The 22732-nt window shown below is 40.5% G+C and overlaps 1 protein-coding gene across 7 annotated transcripts; it reads right to left on the bottom strand.

Moving 5' to 3' along the window:
- Positions 1–900: 900 nt before the first annotated feature.
- On the bottom strand, positions 901–22535 carry LOC135498469 (serine/threonine-protein kinase DCLK1-like). Of its 7 annotated transcripts, XM_064788746.1 has the most exons (8): positions 22443–22535; positions 18164–18637; positions 11801–11839; positions 4977–7048; positions 3590–3736; positions 3168–3300; positions 2777–2944; positions 901–2490 (listed from the first exon to the last, which is right to left on the bottom strand). In XM_064788746.1, the coding sequence occupies exons 2-8, from the start codon at positions 18549–18551 to the stop codon at positions 2279–2281; spliced, it is 3159 nt and encodes a 1052-aa protein (XP_064644816.1). In that variant the 5' UTR covers positions 18552–18637; positions 22443–22535; the 3' UTR covers positions 901–2278. The 7 variants fall into 7 exon arrangements, with proteins under 7 accessions (XP_064644816.1, XP_064644817.1, XP_064644818.1 ...); XM_064788747.1 differs by lacking the exon at positions 11801–11839; XM_064788748.1 differs by lacking the exons at positions 18164–18637; positions 22443–22535 and adding an exon at positions 15305–15559.
- Positions 22536–22732: the final 197 nt, after the last annotated feature.

Raw genomic sequence — 22732 nt, 5'->3', positions numbered from 1 at the left:
CATTTTTAAGGTTTTTGGATTTTGCCCCCTGGTGGTCAAGTGGTGAATCATATTGGACCAAACTTCGGTCCCTGAGATCACCTGACTAAGGGGTAAATGTGTACCAAATTTGGTATCAATAGTCATTGCAGTTTAGAAACGTGCCATCGTTACATCCTAACGGCCAATTTACACCATTTGACCTCTGTGACCTTGAAAAGGAGGTCAAATCAAAAACCCGGAGGATATATGATGCACCTTTGCTAGAAGTACCTACCATATTTTTTTCAAAATTTCCTGACTACTATTAAGGGAGATATTGCATATTTTCACTTTTAACGTTTGGCCCCCTGGTGGCCAAACCATGAAACGAATCGGACCGAAACTTGGTCTCCCAGGTGTCATTACATAAGGGTACATGTGTACCAAGTTTCAACTCAATAGCTCTAACAGTTACGAAACGTGCCCTGCTAACGGACGACGGACGACGACGGACGACGACGACGACGACGACGACGACGACGACGACGACGGACGACGGACGCCACGGTATGGGATAAGCTCACCTCTGCTAAGAGGTGAGCTAAAAATCTGGGACGGATTTTGACAGTTTTGCAGTTAACATTTAAAAAACCCATTTTACCAACTAACTATAACTTATTTGTTCATTTACACCTGCATTTATAAGAAGTTAATTAGCACTACTAACAATAATAATAATTAGGCAAGACTGCCCGAAATATCACAGAAGAGGTAACTTATGTATGGTGAGGTTTCCATGGCAACAATCTCTGTGGCAACCAGTTGTTTCTGCACCTTTCAAAACTTACGAATGTTTTGATAGACCCAAAGGATGATGCAGACATAATGTTGATGGAAGATCATTTGCAGCTAAGAGTACACTATAGCATTGAGTTCATGTTGCTATGGAAACCACACAATTCTGCCCCTTAAAATTTACATACATGACTATCCTGCCTAAAGTGGCATGTTTGCACGAACAAATACATTATCACAACTTAACATTAACTGACATCTATCAAATTTAGGATAACGGTTTGCAGCTAAATTGAACATAAAGAAGCTGACCCCATGATCTCAAAGTGGCTCAGGACAGGGAGGCCTACCAGTAATTTCTTTTCACAGATTTTATCCCAAAATTTAACAATTAAAATGGGGTAAATGCGGCTGTCGGAGGACAACCTCTACTGTTATTTATATTAGACTATACACCCAAATCTTTTAACTTTTTAGACTTTACTGTAGGCCTATATTGTCTTGAATTCTTTATCACAGACAAAAATTGGCACAGATTCCTATTTTCAACATCACCATAACCACCATCGCCATGGTAACTGTTAACATGGTTACTATAAACAACGTAGAAAAATTTACAAATACAAATCTACCAAGTACACATATAAACATTGTGAAGCCACGCAGGCCTCCAAACCAATCAGCAATATTTTACAAGACAGACAAGTCAAAAATCTAACATCTTCCAACTAAAAGTGTTCAGTATAAGTGTGCCTGAACAGTTTTAATGAGCTTGACCCATATTTACATTCATACATTTTTACACACACACGTCGTGTGCTTTGGTTTTTTGTTGTATAAAATTATGGTGTATATATACAAAATTAACCTCTGCTATAAATAGACTTTTAACCAATATACATATTACGAGAATGAATAACAGGAATTGACCCCAAAATGTGAGAAATTGACAACCAAAATAAGTTGACCATTCATCCAAGCAAGAAACCATGATTTATCAAACCTATTGGTAACTCTGCAGCTGAACAACCGATCAACGCTGATGTATTGGAATGAACATGATTGTGTAAAAACACCTGTGACCATTGAAGATACAATGTACTCAATAGCCCATGGCACTTTAAGTGGAAGACTTGTAGGTCCAAACATTATAGGGATGTCTCTAGGTGCCGCCATAAAATTTACACATTATGATGGCAAAATGAATATCGTAGGAATTATGCTGGAATCTCAGTCCAGCTGACTGATATCAGCTGGATGGTTTTGTGTAAATGTCCAATATTTTCACCAAGAACAATGAAGGAAGCCTCACCGTATTATATAGCGTAGACATCAGACACAATCACCACAAAATGTTGAACTTCGTACCTTTGAAATCCTAATTATTTGCACCAGATACATCGGTCTACACAGTCTTTCCCCCAAGCACAAAACCGAATGTACAAAAAGTCAGCAGTACTTAAACTCGTCCCCAGAACAAAGCGTACATGAGGACGAGGTTACAAGTCACATCTGCGATTGTCTAAATAAGGTATTGTAGTCGATAAGCGTCCCACGCTGTTTTGGCTTGCAGCTCCAAGTCTGCCCGTAGCGTGAGTCGATGTTCCGCCATATTGGAGGGGACATCCTGTGTGTTCGCTAACGTGACAATCCACGGATGCGTTAAGACATCAACGGCTTTGTAACGTCGCCGTCGATCCACAATGAGAAGGTTTTCGATGAGGTCTTTCGCAGCTGAAAAGATTGAAAAAGAATAGATGTAACTTGAAGGCACGGATGGTGCAATATTATTTCACAAGCAGCTTGCTAGGGAGATCAGTAACAAAGTAGTCAGAGCACCTATCTCATATATGAGAGGTTTTTGGTTGGCCTCTTGGAAAGACCCAATCCTTCCATTATTTCTCTCCATCTGGGAGTTTAAATAGGGACTAGTCTTGTTGTAGGCCCTGTTTGCAAGAGGATGCACTGATATATGCCCCACTTCCTATTAACAAACAAAGCAGAAAACCTGCAGCCTTACATCTTGAAATGCCATCCCAATACGGACTGAGGAACTCATATTCTCCCGCTTTGATGTATTCGAATAGTTCAGTCTGGTTCCTGTCTGGACTTCTGAATGGCGGGAATCCACACAGGAGGATATACGTGATGACGCCTAATGCCCACATGTCAACTTCTAAGCCATATCCTGCAGTGAAAGAGAGAGATATCAATAACAGGTAGCAGCAGTGTTGAACCGCTGCTAGTAGTCAAAGGAAAGCTTAGTCTCTATCAATGATGTGTTGTTGCCTTTTCTATTAAATGAACGCAAAAGATTCCAGTGATCTCTTAACACTTCACTAGGAATCAAAACAAAGATTAAACGTATGGGTCCTCCTTGACTTTTTAAACCAACATAAACAAATACTTGCCTATTTCTGATAATATTTCCGGAGCGACGTATGTGGGTGTCCCACATACAGTATAGATGGGTTCCTTAACATCCATGGCAAGACCAAAATCAGCCAACTTCAGTGTCATGCTGCCGTCACGAGTTCTTTGGACCTGATGAACACAAAATAACAAATCATGTTATGAAATGATTTGCTGTCAGTTGCTCGAAACTCAGTTGTCTTACAAGGAGGTACACGGAACACATTGGTCATTCATCAATATGCATTAGCATACGAAAGTTTGTTCCTGCTCCTGCCAGCTGTGGTGTTAATTCAAAGGCCTCAAAAGAGTTCAATTTGATCCGGCCTGGAAACTATGAACTAATCATTGAGGCATCTAGAATAGACATAACACCGCACCCTTCTGTCTTCTGGATATGCCAGCTAGAATCTTTACTTACAAGGAGATTTTCTGGCTTGAGATCGCGATGTACGACATGTCGACTGTGTAGATAATAGAGGGCGTTGCAGAGATCCTTCACCATGTGAGCAGAGTCTTTCTCCGTGAACTTGACGCTCTGGGTGATGGCATCAAACAGGTCTCCACCCTGAAACAGTTGGATTAAGTAATGATTAACTTCGTACCAACTCGATGAGAGTTACTGCAAGGTCTAGGAGTAGAACTGCAGCATGATGTGGGTTCAATACCTGACACCAACTCATTGCTTTAGGTCTTGGGCAAGTCACTTTCCCTTGGTACTCAAATTTAGTAATAGATCGAGGAGAGTCTTACATTTTATAGTTGTAGCTCCCATGGTGTCCCGAAAAACCCTATTTCCCCTAATTCTTCTCCTGTTTCAAAATCTTTTCTCCAATGGATGCACTAGTAGAATCCCGGCCTCCAGAAACTTGAACTTCACTTTCATCAATAATTCAGGTAACCTCTCAATGCAGTGGAATAGAAACATATTAATAGTCATATTTACCAGTCAGAAACAGCGAGATATGACCAATCCTAGGAAACATGCTACAGTTGTCATAGCAGCTGACAGTTTTTCCAAGACCAGCACTGCATCCTGCACTTACATCATAAATAACTATTATTTGTTTTCAATAATTCAAAATATCCATCCCGTTTGAATGCTACATATATTGTGATATAAACAAGATTATAAGATGACCTATTTGTTTTCGATAGAAGGCAAATATCAAAATGCCACTGCATCGAAATATCTCATGGTTATTGGCATTGACTGCTTTTTTCTCATGGTATATAGCTCTGCTAAATATAGTGAATTATTTTTCTCATAGATCTGAAGGCACATTTTTAGGGAGATGCATGTTCATGCGTAATAAATTGCTGATGAAAATTTATTTTTGTACCATAGCTTTACCCTTTATTGGGCTTTTCTGTGCTGTATGCCAGAAGCATTTTAGTATTTTCTTCAATATTCATGGATTTCACAGCCAACAATCTATATTTACTCATGCCAAGCTAAAAACACAAAGCATTCTCTCCAGCAATAAATTTGTTACAGGTCTAAATATATCCTATGAAGTTTGCCAGAGGCGACTCTGATGCATCCTGCAATGTCCTCAGAGGAATGCATGAAATTACCAATATTGCAAAAACAGCATTAAATTGCTCACCTGGGTAGGGTCTTTTCCAAGACCTGGCCCCAGATAAGGAATATGGCAAAGAAGTAAAGTGAAATGTTCAAGGTCACAAGCAATGTGTCAATGGTGGATATTGGACTGGACCCACAATGTTCAGATCATTCATCTATTGCTCTTGAGCTGGCGAATTCAAACCGTAAGTAGGGCCTACACCTAACATGACGGACGTACCTTAACGAGTTCCATAATTAGATATATTTCCTCCTTAGTCTCAAACTCCTCCTTCAACTTCACAATGTTCGGATGCGTACACCGTTTCATAATCGCGATTTCATTTTCGATCATGTGCTCCTTCCCCTTTAACTTTGACTTGTCAATCACTTTCATGGCGTACTCATTGTTCGTATTTTTCAACTTGCACGCCTTCACGACAGCGAAGTTACCATCCCCCATCACTTTACCAACTTCATATTTATCTAAAACACGCTCCGCATTTGAAACCTGTCGATCTAACTTCGTCTTGTTAGTCCTTGTGCTCCGCCTCCGCGAGGCATGTTCTTTTTTCTCAACTGGAGCATGCGGTTTCTGATTATAAGTATCGTCTTCAGTTTTATTTTCCTTATCTTTTACACTGTCGCGCCGTTTATGGCGCTTATCAGCGCTATCCTGTTTACTACCTCGCCGTTTTGGCGACTCAGACTTCTCCTTTTCCTCAACAGCAAATTCTACCTTCCGACTTTTAGATGAAACAGTCTTCCGTGTCTCCTTTGTTGAATCAACCTCGTCCCCAACCCCTGAATCCTTTGCCTCTTCCTCTTCAACATCCACCTCAACCCTTTTCGTATCAACACTCTTTTTTGGCGAATCATCCACTTTTTTCGTGTTGTCTGCTTTCTTGGATGTGTCAACACTCCGTGCAGAATTAGCACCCTTAATCTTCTGCTCTTCCTCTGCTCTCCGTAGCTTTTCCTCCTCTCTCTTCCTTCTCTCCTCCTCTTCCTTCTCTTGTTTCCTCTTCTCCTCAGCTTCCTTCTCCCGTTTCCTCACCTCTTCTGCTTCCTTCTTCTTGTGTTCCTCCTCTTTCCTTTTCTCCTCTGCTCTCTTTTCCTCCTGTCTACGTCGCTCCTCCTGCTCTACCTCTTCCTCCTGCCGCCTCTCTTCTTCTCTCCGTTTTTTCTCCTCCGCTCTCCGTTTCCGATCCTCTCTTTTCTTCCTCTCCTGTTCTTCCTTGAGTCGTACCTGTTCCTCATCACCCTCCTCCTCCCCCACCACCTTCCTTCTCTCCTCCCTCTCCTTCTTCTTCCTCATCCTTTCCTTCTCTGCTTCACGCTGCCTCTCCCGTTCTTTCTCTCTCTCCTCCAACATCTTCCTATACGGGTCATCCCTTGTCCCCTTCAGCGGCACTAACCCTCTCTTCCGGCGCTCCTCATCCAACGCCCGTTTTTCCGCTTCCTCCATCTTCTGCATTCGCTTCCGTGTCCGCAACCGATCTTCATCAACAGCCTTCTTTCTCTCTGTATCAAGATGTGTAACAACTTCGTTTTCATGCTCTGACAACTTTTCACCCACAGGTGGCACTTCCTTTGGTTTCTTCCGTCGAATACGCACTGGGTCATGTTTTGGCGGCACATAAATAACGTCATCCCTATCTTCCGCATCTCGTTGACTTTCACTCTCACCGAAACCAGAATCACGCTTATCCTCGCGCTCCCCCTCCTGTAAATCCCCAACGTTCTCCACATCTTGTTTCTTACGCTTTTGTTTCTCCCACTCTTTCTTAAACGTCTTTGCCTGAGTAGAGTCGGGAGCCACCTCTTTCAAAATGTCCGCCACTTCATTTACCGTGAGCGGCTCGGTTCCCACGGCAATAAACAAATCATCATTCCGGAAGAAGTCTGATATACTTTGCACCTCTTTACCACGCACTGTGAATAATTTCCGCACACGATTATTTTTCCATTTTGGTCCGAAACTTTCCGAAATGTCTGACATGAGCTGCTCGTAGGATTGAACACTACGTTTGTTTAGTAAAATTTTCACAATGTTCCGCGGCTTATCGCCATTCCGTACAACAGTCACAACTTTTGGCTTGTTATGAATGTCGTCTGATTGGCTAAGGAAGTTCTTGCCTGGGTATACCTGTCCCTGAGGTCCCCGGCCACGCGGGTACATGTGACTGCGATAATGGCGGTTAGGATTAAAGCCGCCATAAACGCCGCGATTGTAGTACGGTCGGAAGGCGCCTGTAGGAAACTGATCACTGTTGTATCCTGGGAAGTGGTTGTGTTTGTTGTGGTGGTGAGCTGGAAAGATACACAACAAATTGATTAACATACGATATTTTCATAGTTTAGGCGACAAGTTCATACTCATGATATAGTTCCTGATTATTGTTTCCAGTTCGATTTGCGAGTCCACAATTTTATCTCAAGTGTCTATGATTTTGTATTTTAGAGAAAAAAATTACGTAACTCGACTTGATCAAGATGAATGATATCACATCAGACAATGAAACGGCAACAAATCTGCTTTTTCTGATGGCAGTTCAGTAACATTAGGATCACAAAATGATTTATTAGAAAGACTGAACTGAAGGTTGTTAGTACTTGATGTGCTATCAAACAAAATTAGACAAAAGGTGCAAAAATTGTGGATTAAAGTACGTGGTTTATGTCATAATATACACACTGAGTAGTCAAATGTGATGCAGGGTCAGACCTGTAAAAAACAGTTTGTGATTTAGTTTGAAGCGATCAAGACATCCTTTAACAGTATCCTGCAAGGGGAGGAGCATGTGAGTGGTTTTTCAAGACATGAGGTAGAAATATTGGTTGGTTGCATGACGAATATTTCCTCCTCATCACTTATTCATTCACATACGAGCGACGAGATTGTTTCGCATCGCTGGGCAACGCTATTCTAATCACACTCTATGATCACCAAGCAACAAAACCATTCAGACATGAATTAATATCACGTTAATGAGCTCAGAATAAAAGAATGAACGTTTTTTCTTCTACAAGCGTAGGATATACTCTAAGATTCTGACTCTGACACACTGTTGAATTGATCATAACAGACGCATTTTGAGAATATGACCTTTAAAACTCATGAAATAATCCAATAATAATCATGATTATTCTCACACCTATCAATAATCTAGGTTTTGAAACCAACATAAAGCACCATAATGTTGTTATTTTTTTGTAACCATGGCAACCAGAAAGTCCATTGGTGGGATTCTCTAATTGACAGTTCAGTTATTAATTGCCTCAAAATTTGATTGCATATCGCATAATTGAGGCTTAAAGCGGCTCAGGCGAAACGACAAGAAATTTTCCACCCTATACTCAGTTGAAAATAAATGGAGAACAAGCATAGATTTGACAAGGTAAAGAAATTCATCATTTTTTTTCTTTTGGCGCAATTCAAGCTTATTTCAATATTTGGAAGTTTTCTATCTTTGTGATATAAGAATTGGAATCTCCCTTTGAGACCATCTCTGTTTGCAGGACATCCTCAGAGATTCATGTCATTCAATTTGACCTTTGTAAGCAGGACACCTCTCAATCAAGAACAGCGATTCTCAGTCCAAACTGTGTCCTGAATAGAGAGGTTGGAATACTGTATTAATCTCAGGACTTGTATTCCAATACTTACTGTGTCGTCCCCAAACATACTGTCTGTATATGTCCTGTTTGTGTATGTCTGGCCCAATTTCCACCTTAAAGGTTTTTGGCTTCAAAACATCTGCACCAGCAATGGCCCGGGGGCTTGGTCCCCAAGCAAAGCCCCCGACATATTTCAAGGTCATTGTGTCATCAATTTAATGTTCTCCAAAATGGACTTTATCCTTGTAAATGAATTAGCGTTCTAATTCCTCTTATGTCAGATTGATATACGACAGATCCATCTGAATCAGTCAACCCTTTGATATTATTTCAATAACTGCCTCTGCACACAAATATAACAACACCATATAACATGGTATAAATCCACTTTCAAACATTCATTCCACAATTTGCTCGAAACGAAATCTTTTTCTTTAGAATACTAATCCACTTCCATTAAGAGTTGAATGAAATTGACAACCAAGCAAAACTACTAATCGTCAAATGTGCATCATAGCCAGTTGAGTTCAGGTCAGGCTTTAGTGTTCAGAGATTAAAATGCACACCATGACGTACATTGTAAACACCAGTGGTGCATTTGAATTTCATTCCATAGACCTAGCTGTAATATGGACAATACCATAATGGCTGGCTTGATCTAGTTTAATAGATTCTTTGATGAGATTTTTCAATAAGACACCCAAAGGCTTTTCTGAGGCTTTAAAGTCGCCTTAAGATTCACACATTTGGAAGAGGTCCAATATACCAAAGAATAATGGATGTTTTTCTATTTTTGGATTTGTACTGTACAATGATGTAAAGGCTGGTGGCAGTGCATGTGGTTGAGGGGGACACACTTTATAAACGTACATCGAAAGACATCCGCGCGCTCCAGACATCGGAATGCAGCGTTTACCGACATACTTTTTATCTCGTCCTCAATTGGTTAATTCATAATAGATCAAACCATTGATCTTTTTTTAATGACTTCAAACTGCAAATGATTCATTCGCAAAGATAAACATTAAGATTAAACAACTTTCGTTTATTAAATTCGGGGAAGGCACCTTTGAAGTGAGTTTTCTTGATACTAGGATAATCCCCATACATAACATAATTGGTTTATGGCATTTTTGATCCCAAGTAGGCCTATACTCCCATTGAAATTCGTCCATTCGAATTCATGCATTTTAGGTATATTCTGTACACACGAGAAAATTTCACCGTGGCTGATATATGGACAGCCGACAAGCTCATTTTTAGACCAAGCTGATTGATTATGCATTGGCTGGCTCACTTTTTTCTGCATGATGGGCATGTGACATAAAGTGGGTCACAAAGCTAATGGAACAGATGTACTGGGCCTTTGAATACTAGCTTCAAAGCAGGGCACTACCAGCGTTTGCCAAGTTCTGAACATTGCCCCTTTCAACCCACTCAGTTTATTTACGCGTGCATTAAATAGGAACTCAGGAAGACCACATGAAGGCATATATGATGTATTGCCTCAATGATTGTCGAGCTTAAATATAAACAAAACTCAAGTGTGTCTTTTAAACAGTTTTTTTCTCTCGCCTTAATCCAGAAGTAAAACAAGTCAATAAGAAAGTCGGTCAAAGGTGCTTCATGCGTGGTTACGTTTCATAGCCCTGGACTGGTATGACTGTACTCAGAAACAACTGACTCGAGAAATTAGTCCAGTCCTGCTACATGGGGTGCACAGCAAGAAACAACATCGGGACACCAGCTTTCGCTCATCTCCAATAAACAGTTCAGTTTATATGGTCAGTTAACTCAATTTGTTGCACAGTGATTACCCGTGACGGATCAAATTAGGTTTTGGTCACATCAGAATGGTTCACAAGTGCGACAAGATCATTGAGAAAAGACCTGGAAAGGAATTCAATTGGCTTTTAGTATCTTCAAGTGTCACAAAAGTCAAATTGCATGGTGTGTGGGTTAGTATTAGGCACTCGCAAACCCTTTTTGAATGACACATTCAACGAATTCAAAATTCTAAAATGAACCAGCCATTTTGAAAGGATGACAGCTTTGAACACCTTCAACTTCGTCACAATCATGAACAAAATATTTAAGTTTTTCTTTTCGACACAAACACAGTGCCTTCTTGAAAATGGTCAACATACTTTTTTCACTTTGGTGCAAAAAACATGGCATATAATTTCTGACATCACAACATTCAACACACTCAAGTAAACATATGAAACTGTGAGAAATATATTGCATCAACAAGTGCAAATTTACACACTTAACATATGTGACCAATCAAGTACGCAAACAACATTACAAGAGTTTCATTTGTTGTGTCATAACAGTGGGTTAATACATAGGACCACAAACCCAACCTGCATGACCATTCAATGCATTATATGGGGAGCACACTATGCCCAAATAAACAAAAAAAACTGTTGGTTTGAAAAAAACTTTTTTTGTGCATCCTGTGCATGTCAATTTCTCTCTCTTATCAGTTCTGTAAAGGACATTCGTTTTGGTTCCAAAACTGTCATTTCCATTTAAATGGACCACTATAATCAGAGCACCTTTCTAGGAGAACATTTATCAGTCCAAGACTCAATGCCAACAAATCAATTTGCTCTGATGACACGAGGCAATGAGAGAGAATTGTTCCATAAAGAGCAATTTCGACAATTTGAAATTGAATAGGTTTTAAAAGGTTAAGGTGGCACACACACAACTAGTGAGTCTATCATTCTATAAGGGGTTGCTTATAATAATTAGCTCATGCAGAATTTTAAATATTTGGAATGAAATTTAGTCCCTTTTCATCCATATATTTCATGGAAGCCAAAGCAGTGAGAGACTATCATAGGAATAAAGACCAACAACAAAACTGGGATTCTACGTTGTTTTATGTTATCATCATTCTAAAATACTCAAATACTTCAGACCATGCATTAATTTTTGACGAGGATTTGTTTCTTGAAAACAATGAAACACAAGCCATGCACTTGACACACTAAACACTATACTGTCATGCACTTGCAGCCTTTGTGAACACAAACAAAGATGGCTGCTCAAAACAACACATCATATGGCATAAGGATTCCAAGGTGAAATATACAGTGATTATGTGACTGTGAGAAACCGACATAATTAAAACACGCGCGCATGCTGTACATGTATGTTATGAATTCGTGCAAGCACCAGGGTTTAATTCACAAGCAGAGATTTGTAAGGACAAAATTTGTCTGATGTGTTTACAAAACAGCATTTAGCATGTCTTTTTGATGGTTTTGTTCTAAAATGTGAGACTTGTCACAACAGTTACTCAATCCTGAAGTCATGATCTTGCTGATAGATCCTACAAAATCTCTGATGCTGATTTAAATCCTGCTTGCGAATAGCAAAGACAAGTGATTCACCCTAAAGCTACAGAGGGTGTGCCATCAGCAACGCCCATACCTTGTTTTCGAGGGTCGAGGCCGTCTTGACCTGTTGATTCTAGAGAGACAAGATAGAGGGAGATTAGTCATGTTATCACAGGGCGACATTTTGTTTGTCCAAAAGACGCTGATCCCAAAAACTGCAAAAGAAATTTTGAGATGGTTCCAAAATGAAGTTGCCTGCAATTAGCAATAGAGATCCGAGAGGAATGAATAGTTTTGGATGTTACCCTTCAATGTAGGATCTAAATAGAGAGGAAAGAATTATTTATTGACATAAAGTGGTGTCCGAGAGAATGTATCAATAATGGAAGGTTAATGTACTGCACATGTTTTGCCCTTGAAATGACTTGTTGATTTCGTCTATAAAGCTGATTGCGGTGTAACTAATAGCAACACCAAGTATTTTTCATGTAAATGCTGACATTGATTATTAAGATCGATACGTTTCCTCATGGTCGAATGGATGCAAAAACATTGCTGATAAGATAATGTTGAATAAACGTGTTCATAATCCACGATTGGACATGGTGACAATGAATGAAGCCGAGCGAATAATGGTCCGGAAGACTCAGGCTGATCAGCATTGATTGGCGTCAAGGACTCTGCAGATAAGCAGAAGTGATATTGGCAAGTTTTGTACAGTTGATTAGACATATTGAACCTCCAGCATAAAGCATAATGCAGCATCAAATACTCCTACGTAATAGAGATCGGTGGGAAAAGGTCAATTCTATCAACCAATCACAAGCCATGCAATGAATCATGTTCAGTAAACCTTGCAACACAGCTATTGCCAATAACCCTTACATCATGGATAGTCTCAATCCATTATGCAAAGTGTAGTAGTGCTTGGCTGGCAAAAAGGGGCGGCAAAAGTGAAGAATAGTATGGACTTACACTGGGTCTTTCCCATCCTTACTCAGAAAGCCAGGCGAATTTTACTGAAAGATACGTGATCCTAATCCAGGGACAGGCATCAAGAAAAGCAGTTGCCATCGAAACTTTTGGATCTGGCTGTGCTGTATGCCATTACAATGATCAAAATGCTCATCAAAACAGAGTGTGTACAGCTAGAAAGGGGTTAGAATCAGGGTTAGAATCTGATCACAAGAAGAGCCTGCAGGGCGTCGAATTCCAGCCTTGCACAAGTTTCAGACCGAGAAGTTATCTGTGCCACGATAGAGGACTAAATAATACATATGAAGACACGCATCTCAATATATATCAATATTGCCTCTCAAGTTTTTAATTGCAGCACAAGTCCATGTCAACAATTCAACAGTTATTGCTCCTATTCTCCACACTTACCAATCTTATGGAAGAAGGAGACCTTTTTACATGAAAGTCCCGGCGGAGATCCTCGATCGGCCAACTCATTGTCTTCGAATATGAAGTATGTATTGTCCATGGTGAAGGAATGGCAAGAACAGAGCATTGGTCAAATGCAAAGACTTGGCAATATCAGTTAGAAATCAGTCAGGGACCCACTATGATACTACATCACGTTGCCTTATCCACTTTTTCAGTAGGAGGGCCAAAAGTTTCAAATAAAAACAGTTCTCCGGCGTAAATGGACCATATCTTTCAAAAGCACATATTGTTAAGGTCAACGAAATCGGAACTATTCCAATAGGAAGAATCCATCGGTCGGCAATCGCGCAAAGCAAGGTTTTGAAAACTGTAAGTACGAAGACAGTTCAATAATCAAATGTCAAGTATCAGACATGGCAATTATTCGGCAATTTCGAAAACGGGAGATACCGGGGTTAATCAGCGACTATCGTGTAATGTCACAGATTGCCACTGTTCAATACTTTTGTGTACTTTGATACTATTATCTTAAGTGAGTTCCGTGTTGTGTTCTACCATTTCAATTACACAGTATCAAACACTCCAGTCAGTGTAAATATGCAGTTTGGAATATGTTTTGAAAGCTTGTATGTCACACTCTTGAATAGTTGACACAAACACTCAGGCATACATGTATAGAAACATCGTCAGATTCGTGAGCCAATAGAGAAGCGGGTATCACATTTTAATGTTTTCTGACAAACACAGCTGAGATTGACATCGATAACGCACGTTCTCGGAACATAAAGCCGCCATTACCATTGTCAGGATCCAATACACTTCAGCCAACTACCAAAAGACGTTAGTGGTAGTTGGCAATATGGTACAAAGAAGAAGCATGTTAACTTCATTTGTCATTCCAAATTGCTCAAGATTCCAAGACAGACACATATCAAGCATTCCGATCAACTTTGAAGGAAAAGATCAACGATCACAAAAAATCCTCTCAGCCATTTTGTCCAAAAATAAGATGCATCACCAAGAATCATAACAGTAACACATGCATCTAGGCCCGTGTTCGCAGTTGAACTTGGATCAGTCTTCAGTAAAGACGGCCGATATTTACTAAATTCATAAACTACTATGGCAACTTCGGATTATCATTTTTCTGAATGCGCTCTAATTCAATTTATGTTTAGCATAGCCTGAAGACATCTAATACAGTCTGTAGAACTGCCCATAATTCCCTCACAGCAGAACTTCTCTGATGAACTAAGCAATGGAAATCTCAAAAAGTTTAAGTACCAAATCAGTAACCAAAAGCCTGCGGTATCTTTGTTAGCGAAAGTGTACGAAAACCTTTCACCCAGCACAATAGGTGCACTTGGTGACTGAGTGTTCGCTCGGTATCCTGGAGGCAAATTCTGCCAAAATTTATAGAAATGAACAAGTAGGAGTATTTATTAAAGAGCTTTGACCAGCAATGAAAGACATCGTGTTGTAAGACAATCTTGGGCAGACTGTTAAGTATCCAGGGGAAGGTACGGGGAAGCAGGCTTGAGGTATACCAAAGAGTCAAATCAGACCACACAGGATCCCCCTCTTCCCCGAGGCCCCAACCCATAGTTTCTGTTCTTCATTGATCACGTTCTACTCCAGCCATTTCAAGCAAACCTGCTCAAAGTCATGTGAAAAGACTGAAAACATGTTATGAAATCTCACGCCTATGTCCGCTTCAAGGTTGCTAGCGCTGGTCGTGGCATGATCGCGAGTGACTCACTCCGAAAATTCCCACGACAGTATTCTAATGTAGTTACACGCTGGCATTTTCAAAATATAGCCAGCAAATCCAATGAAGCAACCCGAGGAATGGCACCACTTCCCATTTCACATTAACCCATATCCCCAGGAACAACCATCTCGTTCCAGAGTTAATTACTCCGAACAATTAAACGGAACTTTGAATATTGATACAAGGCTATCGTGAATACATGCAATATAGTTGAACTCCCACCAGTTTTGATTAGAGCACTCAAAGCAACCATTGCATGCAATTTCAATTTTAAAGGCTAGGCTCGTTAAAGCTTTCAGACTCAGCTCATTTTTCTGTGCAAATGAGCAAGTGGCTTTTATCAGTATAATATTAAACCAACTCTGGAGTCAGTCTACCCAGGGTTTGAATTGTTAGGTTTGTCTTGAGAGGAACGCAAACATGATATCAAATTCTCACCTTTACTGCCTGGAATTTCTTCCGGCGGTCTTATCCTCCTTCGGACGACCCCCGTATCTGGAATATTAGGCATTCTTTGGGGCACCAGCTTGACTCGACTAGCAGCTACTTCAAACACAGACGACATCCTTTTAACACAACTCGGCACTGATGGCACTAACTGTCACAAACGTCTCAGAAGAGAGCAGAAAAAGTCTTGCAATATCGTAAGTCTGTTGACTATCCTTTAAAAGTCAGGCTGGCAACACACTTCTCCTGAAGAAACTATGATATCTCTATCTGACAGTACCGCCTAGTTTTGAAATCCAATGTCAACCCTCTCCTGATTCAACGTCACAAAAAAGATGACCACGCACAGCAGCAGCAATTACAGCTCTGAAGTTCTTACAAGAGATGCGAGTGAAAGAAATTAGATTGCTTTCATAAACATTATTGGTTGCATCTTCAAGAGCAGAAAAATCTCCCCAAGTGACTCAATAAATTGTGCAGTTCAGTACAATCTGCGGCAAGAACATTCACGATAATCCACTCTGCCAGCTTTTCATTGAGAGAATATCAGTCTATTCAAACCCGATCTTGTATCCAGTAGATATTTGTTCTCCTTTGTCCAATGGAATGGATTTTACCCAAAATACACACTCCAGCAGTTATATCATGAATATCGAAGCAAATGTTCAATTATCAAGCATCCGATCAAGTCTCCAAGCCCAGTCTAATCCATCCAATGATTTCTGTTCAACATCACATGCAGACAGATAAGATGATGACATGTAAGGTCAGAAAATTTCATCACCAAGAAATGAGTTGCTTTGATAACTTCCTGCCTTATCTATAGAAGGACAAATCGTAAAACTTAGATTAGAATGCAGAGATTCATCTGTTTTCCAACATCAATCAATCAAGACCAATCATGCTAATTGGGAACCAATGTCCATGAAACAGTCAGTCTACAAAGCAGCCAGTCACTGGCAAAACTAACTAACAATCCCTCGCACTATAATCTTTACCACTTAAGGAATAGGAAAATGACAAATCAGAGTTGTCCGAGTATTTCCATTACCTTGTTCAGGAGGTCTATACTGTGTAGAATTACACCTCTTAGGCAACGCAAATCATAAATAATGAATCGATTATGACAGATGATACGGCAAAGCGAGTAGGAGCAATATGTTACAAAATCTAAGAAAATGATGTCACAGACATGAATTTTAGATGATTCCAAGAGCCTGACCCAGGAACTGACAGAATTACTGGGAAAGCACAGATGTACCTCAATCCTGATGGAAGGTGGTCAGTACTTCTGAGTTTGCGACTGGTTCAAACTAGTCCTTCAGTCTGCTGCACAAGATAATTCTCAAACGCAGGCAAATCGACAAAAATCGATTGATTTTTCCAAATCTAAGATGCTGTTGGAACAGTGCTCGTCATGTCACACTGACTGATCTCAGCTGCCACACACTATACTATGAGACAGCGTTGGACCAGCATCTGATCATTATATTCAGTAACATGCCATGTTTGCTGCCAACTATATGATGCTTCGATCAACGGGTAATTAGACAAATAGTTATGGATCCCGCATCATGCCAGCGCCCTGCAGTTCAGGCTATTCTGACTTGGTGGACATAGCGTGTTTCAGTATCCGAGACAGATGATATTTGCCTCAAATCAAAGAAGCCTGATGGGCTTGTATGATTAGTGTCGACATACAACATGTACTATGTTGACCTCCTGCCATGCAGACGATTCCATCTCAGGGTGGACAGAGCAGTTGTAATATTCTGTAGTGGACAGGAATGCCACTGGAACAGACAATATCACAACCAACGCCTCAAATATCCCAAGGCATCAAAATATCCACTGAAATAGCCTACATTTGGAAACTGATGATTCATGAAAGTTTTGGCACAAAATCCTAATATTTTTACAGAAAAGTGCGTATCCAACTCGTTATAATGACCCATGTCACAGTGATATCCAGACAAATCTGAAAAGTGACCTGACTGGGAAAACCAAGAACTGCATATGTCCACAGAAATGCATGTGAAACTCCTTAAACATGTTATGAAAGTTTAATCACGACTTGAATCCTTTTTTTTAATGGACAGAGCATCAACGAAGCCATGTAAAACTCATTACAATATATCATTCTAACAATGTTGGTGACACATCCTTCTCATGTCTACCAATGTCTACCAAAGCCTGTCAGATCAAAGTGTACTCTTTTCAAACAGAAAATCACATACACAACGAGAAACAGATATGAAGGTGGCTTTAGCATAAGTTGAACTTAATCTCCAATGCATTTTGCATAGAACTATGTACATTTACAGCAAGGTAATCTGCCAAGCTTACCCTGAAACGGAGTGTTAAAATACATGAGTAGAAACGTAAATGTTTCCCCTTCTCGTATCTATGTACCCTTTTCTAAATAGGGACAAAACCAACATAGGCCAAGTTTTCATAAACGAACCCTAATCCAATGAAAAAAGAAAACAGGACATTTAGTCTACAAGAGCCCAATCAAAAAGTTCACTCGGCTTAGGTCGCTTTTAGGACAGATACGCAACATAAACTTACAACGTTTATTCAAAGGGTTCTTGTGTACAACACATAAACAAATAAAATGTAATAACTGACAATTGTTCTTTTAGAACTGTCCTTCTTTGAAGGGATGAACTTAGAGAGAAAAATGTCCCCCCCCCGGCCACATTGGAATCTAAATTCCCAAGGATGCACTGTTTTACTCAGTTATGACAGGCATGTTGATGATAATGTAATCTGCATACCAGTAAACTGAATCATAAATTGTGAGGACAATTAGGGACTCAAAGGTCAATGAAGGAAATGGAGACTCACCATTAGTCCATGGCTCCAAATCGAATTTGCCATACTGGATTGACTTGAATGGCTCAAACCCAGCGCAGACATAATCACTGCCATCTTGCAACTGCTCAAGGTCGCGGACCCGTGTCCCTCCGGTCGGTGTGAAAATCTGACGCACGCCGTAAGGCAACTGGACCTGTCCAGGTAACTTCCCAGTCAAATCACTCAACATATCGTTGAATGACATATACCGGTGCGGCGTGATGTAGAGTTTCTTTCCCTTGAAGTAGCGGTCTCCATTGGAGAAGAATCGGACTTTCCTTGGACGCCGTAACTCCTTATAGCGATCTGAGTCCAGGTCACGGTGTGTCTGTGAGACGCTCACCCCATAGTTGGTACGCCGGGACATCGCTTCAACCATCTGGCGTTAAGTTTTATCACAGATAGTAGAAAGGTGGCGCCACTACTGTGGTCTGATTGTTATTAGGTCATTTTGAGGAATGGCACCTGGAAAGACAGAAGGAGGGAAACATTCTGATAACATTCTATTACCAATCAATATGAGAAGAAAGGAAGCAGTGGAAAGCTGTACTGCCTAAAGATTTGTGATCGAGGTGCTGGGACACAAGTTCCGCTGAGGCTTCAAGGCATTCAAGGATCTGAACTTCGTGCCAACCTGAAACAAGCTAAGTAAACTTATACAGCATAAACATGGTGCATTCTTGGGCTGACACCAATTACTAGCAATCAATATTTGGTTATTGTAACCAATTAATAAAACCTCACATTATACAGGTTAGCACGCTAACATTCTGACAACGGCAGTGGTGGGTACAATGGCCATATTTCAAACAAGACTGAGCATAATGGCAATCTGACTGCTGTAACATGTGTAATGGTTCCTTAAAGAGGTTGAATAGCGCCTCCAGAAGCAAGCACCAGCGCCACCCGTAGCAGAAATAAGCACTGCTTAGTGATGTCATGGTTTCCATATACGGCATCTCATTTGCATATTTTTACAACCTTATTTACTACGAGTTATAAATATGCCAGTAGCACGTGTATCATGCCGGGCGGCGCTGTCAGGTGTTTCCACTATGGGTTACATAGGCCAGTGTTCTAGTAAATGAAGTTAGCAATGATAGCGAAAGAATGTTAGTGTATGTTACGCAGTCAATAGCGATAGTAGTGAGTTGGAGAGAGGAGAAAATGGAAAATGGAGAGAATAGTAGTATGGATTTCGAGTCGCCGGTGGATTCTGGGCCGGTGGAGAGCGAGGCCCCTGATCCGAACAGTACAGAAGAAATGGAGCAGCATATTATCCAAGACTTGTTTGACAACCGTGACGACTCAAGATATTTGCCAGAATTGCCGGCAATGAACATGAGTGAAGAGGAGATGGGGCCATTCCAGCCAAGTGACCTGTCACTGCTCATGGCGAATGTCGGTGCCTCTTAGAGACGCTGGTCTCGTCAATACGCCAACGGCATTGAGGTGTCCCCGAAGGGTGGTGCAGACGCCAAGACGTGAGACTAACACCGGCGCGGTGACAGCTGTAGCAGATGGAGCCACGCCACTAACATTTTTCAAGCATCCGAGTGGTACCTTACAGATCCGCAAGGGGCGCGTTACCGAAAATGTTGCAAAAATCAATAACGTGATCGTAAATATTGTCATATTTTTCAAGATGAGAGTATGTAAATGATACGCAAACGGTAAACCAATGAAAGGCCAGTATCTATTGAACCTTACAAGTAATTTGGGGGCCTTGAAACTCCTTATATTTATCAATGAAACCTTATTCCCGCCTAAGGTTTTGACCGGGCCGTCCAAAACTCCCCATTTTTTGGCGGGCCCTTCCCTTTAAGATCTAAATGTACATATCTGATTCCAGGTTCAACCCTCATAACTTGGGCCTATGCCAACGCCATGGTGGCAATCAAGACAATGAGCATAGCGCCGAGTATAAACTTGGCTCATTATTGGCTCTTGAGACAATATTTCGACGAGCTGTATTGTAGGGGGAAGCTAGGTCACCCATGGGAACGTACCATACGCTTCCAAAGAGATTTCTCGAGGGGAAATGTCAATCCTTAAACAAAACATACACAATCTGAGTCCAACAAACGACTTAACCTCAGTACCTGTACAAGAAAAGGACACATTCTGAACACAAAAAAGAAAGATGGTATGGTCTACTCCACCGTATTGTGGACAAAGTAGGAGTCTATGGAAGACGAATATGCTTTCTGCAGTAATCCCACTATCATCAAATCCTATAAGATTCCAAATAATGCTCTACAGCCGAACTAGAAAATGAAGACACATGTGTGCAATCAAACATGTCGTTTTATTCCTCACAGGCATACGTTCGTTCACATTACTAAATACATCAGAATTTCCCTTTCGGCACTGAGTTGTAGCATTTGCGTTGGCTTCCCTAGCAACCAAGTAATATAAGCGTTATCCGGGCAAATAATAGACAGGTTTTAATCAATCAAATGATATATTGGTAAGACCATTGATGAAAGTCTCAATATGCCAAGAGGAAAGGTATGAGTGATCATATCGCAAACATTATTGGACAAAAAATTATCTGAGGGGGGTCAGAAGATAGATGACGTCCATGATTTCATTTCAGACTCAATACCTATGTTAAGTATCCTGGTTCGAAACTAGGAATGGGACATAGTCATGAGAGAGCTCTGACCCCTGATACACCTGAACTAGACGACGTGACAATGACATTTACGTTATGCACCACATCATGTGATGTTTAAACCGTCATGAGTTCAGCTGTCGTGGACAAAAATTCCAGGTTGATTCAACATAGAGAAAGTTATTAAAAGTCATCATTACTATCTTTTAGGAGAGTTTTTTTCCTTAAACATAAGCCTATTAGTATTACTAAATTAAGACTCCTACATAAAATATCTTGATCATGCCTTAGGCCTTGGGGATTACCTACTATGTTTACTGAGAGCTTTGGGTGACGATATATGGTACAGAATAGCATGAAACTGTAGTAAGAGTGGTCCATGTATAATAGGCCTCAGCTTTGATCTGATTCGGCTCAATGGCCAATAACTTCCACACAGAAATAATCTGCAAAAGTGTGAATAATTTGACTCAACTCGAGGGGAAATTTTCTGTGGACTACAATGTAAAATCATATTCAAACATAGAAAGCCATGTGACATGGCATTGGCAAGGTGTTTCTGGGATAATATTGTGCAAGGAAAAACCCTGGAGGTACGCACAGGCACTCGCACCGGATATTATTCATTCACATATCACTTGTAGAACATGGTATCGTTTAGGAAAATACAAAATGTACGGGTTTCACACCCAACTCTTCAATGCCAGTAGATCCTCAAAGGTGCTGGGAAAAGATGATCTCATTCCTGCCTATTGATTTTTCCAATCACCAAATATTTATAATCAAAATAATATCAACACTATTTTGATATGGTACATGGCATTGGATGTCACTTTGGCCTACCTGATATAATGCCAAATCACTTAGGCCTCACACATGATATTACCACCTGATCGAGGAGGTATGCCAAACGTCTCATGAATTCTACCCGGGACAAAGGCTGATTATTTACTAACATGACTGAGGCATATGTTAGGCTTTTGTCTTGAAGTGCATGTTACTGTAATTACACTGCATTCGTGAATACGCCAACTGTGTCCGGGAGGGCTCTTTTTCTACATTCATATTTGCTGTGGCACTCTATGCCTCCTCTAAGGCAGAAAATCGTGTGTGAATAAAGGTCAAAAAGACTTTCCTAAAAAAGACTCCCTTGAGAACTAAACCCTTGTTTGTCAATTTATTGCTGGGCAACTTCGATAATTGACTGTCAGTTGTCACTAATTACCGGGATATTTTTTCCACTTCATAATTTGTCTACAGTTTCTTTCATGTCATATAGTAAACCTTAGTTGCTGGCCAGTGATATGCTTTGGGATGTATCACGATATACCGGGCGGGCGGGTACTACCAGTGGCAGTTTATTATGGCCACAAAGTCTGCTTCCTCATGTCATCAGAGCATTCATCTCAGCCCGCACCCGTCAATGCCTGGCTGCCTTGTGCTCTCACATTTATTCAGGAGGCATATTCAAAGTGTATATACTAAAGGTATACAATGTATGGTGTGTACAAAATGTATGTGGAATCACTGCAGTTGTCATCTTGGCGTCCTAGACTACCAACTTTTAGGTCCAAATAAAGGTATTTGAGAGTGGAATAACCACTCGGACAAAACATATTTCAACACCTCATGTACAAAATAATTCATACTAACCTTTAATTCTAACATCATGACAGCTTTCGGCACTAAAAACGGATTAATTAATGGGGAAAGTTGACCCTTCTTAGAAACGCCGCCATGTTTGAACTGTCAATCAATCTGGATTGAACTTTGACCTAGTTTTTTCAATCAACTTAGGTCTCGTTAGGGAGTTTTTCCCGAATGTACGCGATGATGACGTGCCCCATTAACAGGACGTAACATATATTTTAAAATGCGCTTCCAAAGTGATTGCATGAGGACAACCCATTTGTGTCGTATATCAGTGGAAACGCCCGATTCCC

The sequence above is a fragment of the Lineus longissimus genome, chromosome 13 (genome assembly GCF_910592395.1).
Source record: "Lineus longissimus chromosome 13, tnLinLong1.2, whole genome shotgun sequence".
NCBI classification, from domain to species: Eukaryota; Metazoa; Nemertea; class Pilidiophora; order Heteronemertea; family Lineidae; genus Lineus; species Lineus longissimus.
This window is presented reverse-complemented; position numbering and strand designations above follow the sequence as displayed.

Bases quoted from the DNA above. Each gene is read 5' to 3' on its own strand.
- LOC135498469 (XM_064788746.1), bottom strand. From the start codon at position 18,551: ATGGTTGAAGCGATGTCCCGGCGTACCAACTATGGGGTGAGCGTCTCA. The intron at 11,840-18,163 runs GTGAGTCTCCAT...TTGTCTCTCTAG, and splicing joins TTTGGAGCCATGGACTAATG to AATCAACAGGTCAAGACGGC. The intron at 2,945-3,167 runs GCAAGTATTTGT...CTTTCACTGCAG, and splicing joins GGAAATATTATCAGAAATAG to GATATGGCTTAGAAGTTGAC.